The sequence below is a fragment of the Diospyros lotus genome, chromosome 3, assembly GCF_014633365.1.
Source record: "Diospyros lotus cultivar Yz01 chromosome 3, ASM1463336v1, whole genome shotgun sequence".
Lineage (NCBI taxonomy): Eukaryota > Viridiplantae > Streptophyta > Magnoliopsida > Ericales > Ebenaceae > Diospyros > Diospyros lotus.
The window spans coordinates 31,465,153-31,470,869 of NC_068340.1; the positions used below are offsets into that span (position 1 = coordinate 31,465,153).

The window sequence follows — 5,717 nt, forward strand, 5'->3', positions numbered from 1 at the left end:
TATATTTTGTTTAACTTAAATGAATAGTAAACTAGTGCATAGTGTAGTTCAAGATAAACATCTTCATTGGCAATATATATATATTTATGAAAAAAATTAATTATATAATTAATAAAAATAAATTATATAATTATTTATATAAAATATATTATATGTACTATAATATATAAGAATAAGTATATAATATTTTAAATTATCAACAAACGATTCATTTTTTAAAATCATAAATAATCTTATTTATAAACTTAAACGAGCTGAATTAACCATTTGCAATCATTTGTTCAAACTCAACTCATTTATTAAACTAATCATGATTAAATTTTATGTTTAATTTCAATTTTATAATACCATATCCATCTTCTAGTTGCGTGGCTAAACATTAAGGTGGACAATGATGTGAATAAGATTAAAGTCTACTATGGATGATGAGTTGGATAAATTTTAGTACTTCACTGTTACCTAATGATGATAGGTCTTACGATATTATCAAATTAAAATTAAATATAAAATTTACTATATTATTAAAAAATAAAAAATATTATGAAACTATTAAAAATTAAAAATTCATTATAGAATTAAAATTTAACACAAAAACTGAGCATACTATTAAAAAAATTAAAAAATCTCTATAAAATTTAAATTAATATAAAACAAAAAAAAAAAATCAACATTTTTTTTTTTGGTAATTTACCCATTAACTGTACAAATCCTATAGCCTTACTATTATTGTATGAATCTTGTGTACAAAATTACGTAATGAAAACGATACCTTCACGTACCTTTTCTCTCACTTTCTTTGCATCACTTACCAGTGCATTGGCCCTTTATTTATTTTAAGTAAAGATTTCAAATTAAAGGAGCTTTAATTTGCGTGGGAACAAGATCTGATGAACCATCCAGCCTGGGTGTCCTCTTGGTTGCTCCCCCGAATATCGAACTGCTAGCCTCCTCAGATGTTGCAAAATTCGTCATTTTGATTACTAGTGTTTGCAACTTATAATTAATTAAGTTTTTCTTATACTAAATACTTAATTATATAATTGATAACTTATAATACATTTCATCTAATTAACCATTTTACAAATTAGCAGATAATTTTTTTGAAGTGGGTTGGTTTGACCACTTGTGGAGCACAACTGAGGCAAAAAAATGGGGTTGGTTTGACCCATAAGATCTCCTTTTTTTTTTTTGTCTTCTCTGATTTTGTCTTGATAATATATATATATATATATTATACTTTACAAGGATGAGAATTAAAATTTAATTAAAGAGGCTCTATTGGTGGGTTTTACTTTTAAAAGTAATGGACAATCAAAGAAATAAAGCAACCGAAGTTGCTTTCTTTCCTAACTTAGTTTCTTCTGCGAATATCTCAATTTTTTAGTATCGTCTTTGACATATGGCCACGACCAAAATGAAAAGTCAAAGAGCTCAATTAGCATGAAACATCTATATATATGCAGCTTCTCTTGAAGCTTTCTCATAAGCGAAACCAAAAGCCCATTGCATTCTTGAAGTTGCAAAATATTAAGCTTGCTATCCATCTGCTTAATTAATTAAGAGTTCATCATGACCATGGGCTCTAATCTGTATCATTTTTGCTTCGGCTTCTCCATTTCCTTGGTTCTGTTTGGCTTGGCCTTTGGGCAACTGTCCACAGATTACTATGCATCAACGTGCCCAAAAGCTCTTTCTACCATTAGAAATGTGGTCTTTAAGGCAGTGGCTAATGAACATCGCATGGGGGCTTCATTGCTTCGTCTTCATTTCCATGACTGCTTCGTCAATGCATGCTCTCTCTCTCTCTCTCTCTCTCTCTCTTTAAAATTTCAAACTCAATGTAGTCATAGCCTGGTCTAAGTTAATTAGCCCCAGTGTGTGTGTGTGTGTGTGTGTTTTAATAATCATATGTGAAACTTTATTGTATGTGAATCTTAAGCATTTATTTTTTAAAAATTACATGTACACTGCTCTTTCATCTTAGATTATCAACATATAAATTACAATTAAAGAATATTTAGATCTTTACTTTTACTTCTATCCTCTCTTGTAATTTTTCTTCCCCTGAAAATTAATTATAATGCATTAATATAGTTTGTTTCTCTTCTCGCAACAGGGATGCGATGCATCAATCCTGCTGGACGACACTTCAAGCTTCACTGGGGAGAAAACAGCCGTCCCAAACAAAGATTCAGCGAGGGGTTTCGACGTGATCGATACGATAAAATCTGCAGTCGAGAACATTTGTCCCGGAGTTGTTTCTTGTGCAGATATTGTAGCTGTCGCCGCTCGTGATTCTGTTGTTAAAGTAAGCCCAACTCAAGAAATTTCAATTTCTTCAAATAAAAAAATCCAACAGTTTCACATATATTATCTAGAAAAGAAAAATTATTTTTGCGCGGTGCGTCAAGCAAAGCCGACCTGAAACAGAAGATCGATGATTACGATCGAGCAATATATAATATTTGATCTCCCAGTTGTAAACTCACTCTTACTGAATTTATAATTAAGCTTAATTTTCATAAGCTAGCTAGAAATCTGAGAATTAACGAATTCAGCCATGGAGCCATCAAAGTTGACCAACTCGCCAAAAGAGTGAACCTTGTTGATATCATATATGTCGTCGGTCAATGCATGCATTATTATTATATATGTAATATTGCATGCATGCATATGCATATATATATAACGTTTCAGTTTTCCTCCCTGAGTGTGACTTATCTGAGCTGTTTATATATATTTTTATAGCTGGGAGGGCCGTGGTGGGCTGTTCAACTGGGCAGAAGAGACTCAACCACGGCGAGCTTTAGCGGCGCAAACAGCGGCATCCCGTCGCCTTTCATGGATCTTGCTGCTCTTATTTCCAAATTCTCCAACAAAGGCTTCACTGCCAAAGAAATGGTTACTCTCTCTGGTAGGATATCGTGTTTTTTTTTTTAATTATCAACAAGAATTTGTAACCATTACCTTTATAAAATAACTTATTCGGCATGTGCAATAAACCCAAATAAATATGTAAAAATCTATCCATAAGGACTTGATAATTGTGGATTATTAGCAACATATGATAGTGAGAATAAAAAAATAATGGGAGTTTGATGAGAACTGAAAAGACTATAAATAGTATAAATGGATAGTTATTGAATTTTATATTACAGTATAAAAAAATCATTGAATTTTAATTTGTAATTAAAATATTACTTAATTTTAATTTAATATATAATTTCATAATTATCATCAATTATTGTTCAAAAAAGTTAACGGAATGTTGACATGATTTACAATATAGATGACTAAATAACACAAATGATAACTGAATTTTATATTAAAATATAAAAATATTAATATTTTATTATTCTCTTTTAATAATAATTGATGCTACTTTTAGAATTGTATACAAAATTAAAGTTTAGTGACTATTTTATATTTTAGTATAATAAAATTGAGTGACCATTTAACCGAACTCAACTATTTTTATGTAATTAATTAATTAATTGATTGTAGTTTAATTATGTTGAACAGGAGCCCACACCATAGGCCAAGCTGCGTGCAGAAACTTCCGAAGCCGCATCTACAATGAAACCAACATCGATTCGTCCTTCGCAGCGTCGCTGAAACCGAACTGCCCGAGCGCCGGCGGCGACAGCAGCCTTTCTCCCCTTGACGCAGACACTTCCGACGTCTTCGACAACGCTTATTTCAAGGACCTGGTGAACAAGAAAGGCCTCCTGCACTCGGACCAGCAGCTCTTCAATGGCGGCTCCACAGACTCTCAGGTCTCGGCTTACAGCACCGGTCCGGCGGCGTTTCGTTCGGATTTTGCCGATGCCATGGTGAAGATGGGGAGCCTCAGCCCTCTCACCGGAACGAATGGCGAAATTCGGAGCAATTGCAGGAAAATCAACTGATGCGTGTTATTTATTATCTGCGGCGTTGTTCACGGCGCGCCTGTGCCATGCAATATGCTTTGAATAAAAGGCGATTCTAATTATGGAACTGTTTTATATACTTGGAAGATGGGATTTAAGCTAAATTAGGTACGTCTAGTTTGTGATGCATTCCAGTAATAGAAGAGCTTGGAAGTGTTATTGCATCTTGTTAATTTCACAAAAAAATGTGAAATAAATATTAGTTCAGCACATCAATAGATGTTTTTCCATGAAAATTTAGTACATGTTTTAAGTCCGTTAGGATTAAGGGTAACGACTAACATATAATAAATGTATTTTATTTTTAATATAATAAAGGGCCAGTTTGGTTCGATTATAAATTTTGACAATTTCAATTATTTCAATTTAATTAGTTTAATTTTTGTATTGAAAAAAATTGAAATAACTAAACCGACAAAACTAAAGAAATGCCGTCATTTTTAATCGAAGAGAAAAGAAGAAGAAGAGGTGAAAAACAGAATGGAAGAACAAAAGAAGGATAACCAATTCATTGAACCCTTGCTCTCCTTAAATTGCTCCCATTTTTCGCCGCTCTCTCAACCGAGACCCACACATCCTCTTTGTTGATATGGAGAAAGTTAATTATCAAGAACTTGCTAATATATTAGTTTAGAGTTGTTTTAAACTGCAATATATGCAACCTAGTTTTGTGTTTAATTCCACAAATATTTTTTTTATTTTTATGGTTTGTTCGGTCTCTTTGATTTTTTTAGTTCTGTTAATTATTTCAATTTGTTCTGTTTATCCCTTTGTTTGGTTTTTGTCTTTTTTTTTATTTCGTTAAATTTGATTTTTTTGGTTTGTTTGGTTAGTTCGATTAGATTTTTTCAAAAATTTTGGTTTGTTTGATTTTAAATTTTCAGTTGCTTTAGTTAGTAAATGCTCACCCCTATTAATACATATCACATTTCCTTAACAATTAAAAAATATGACATTTAGTTTATGATGTGCAAAATATCAAAATTCACTACAAAAAAATCGGGATTTAGCGATGGATTTTTAGCGATAGACATGTCATTTGCTATTTTGCGACGGAACAATGACGGATTAGCGACACAAATTAGAGACGAAAAATCACTCTGTTGCTAAAAAAATTAAAAAACTAATTAAAAAAATTAGCAATGAAAAATCTCTAAACTAATGAAAAAAATTAAAAACTAAAAGTTCTTAATTTTTAAGCAATGGATTAATATTTTCGTCGCTAAAATTAGCGACGAAAATGTGTTTCTGTTGCTAAATTTTCATAAGAAAAAAAAAATAAAACTAATTTTTTATTTAGCGACGAAATTGGTTTTCAGTCACTAATTCTAGCGATGGAAAATTAATTCCATCGTTAATTTCGGCGATGTAAAAATAATTTTGTCTCTAAATTTAGTGACGAAAAACTAATTTCATCGCTAAATTAAAATTTAATTTAATTTTTCTCATTTATTAAAATTTAGCAATAGAAACACATTTCTGTTGAGACTGAAATATTAATCCGTCCCAAAAAATTAAATAAAAAAATATTTTTAATATTTGTTTAAATAACAAAAATAATTAAAAATACAAAATTACTTTTAGGGACAGATTCCAGATCTGTCGCTGTTTGAGCGACGAATTATTTAATTCATCGCAAATTTTAATTTTTCTTTTATTTTTAGTCAATTAATTTATAAGTATTTAAACTTGAGAGGAATATTTAAATATATAAATATTTAAATTATATAAAAATAAAAAATATTAATGTATAAATATATTTAAACATGAAATGAATATAAAAAAATA

The 5,717-nt window shown here is 30.3% G+C and overlaps 1 protein-coding gene across 1 annotated transcript; it reads left to right on the plus strand.

The window, feature by feature from the left end:
• Positions 1 to 1,499: 1,499 nt before the first annotated feature.
• On the plus strand, positions 1,500 to 4,253 carry LOC127796480 (cationic peroxidase 1-like). Its single transcript, XM_052328636.1, has 4 exons — positions 1,500 to 1,788; positions 2,117 to 2,308; positions 2,749 to 2,914; positions 3,523 to 4,253. Exons 1-4 carry the CDS (start codon positions 1,570 to 1,572, stop codon positions 3,906 to 3,908), a joined length of 963 nt encoding a protein of 320 aa, XP_052184596.1. The 5' UTR covers positions 1,500 to 1,569; the 3' UTR covers positions 3,909 to 4,253.
• Positions 4,254 to 5,717: the final 1,464 nt, after the last annotated feature.

What these genes read in the sequence shown, in the direction of transcription:
- LOC127796480 (XM_052328636.1), top strand. Translation starts at nt 1,570, where the DNA reads ATGACCATGGGCTCTAATCTGTATCATTTTTGCTTCGGCTTCTCCATT. An exon ending in TCCATGACTGCTTCGTCAAT is followed by an intron (nt 1,789 to 2,116) that starts GCATGCTCTCTC and finishes TTCTCGCAACAG; the next exon opens with GGATGCGATGCATCAATCCT. An exon ending in CTCGTGATTCTGTTGTTAAA is followed by an intron (nt 2,309 to 2,748) that starts GTAAGCCCAACT and finishes ATATTTTTATAG; the next exon opens with CTGGGAGGGCCGTGGTGGGC.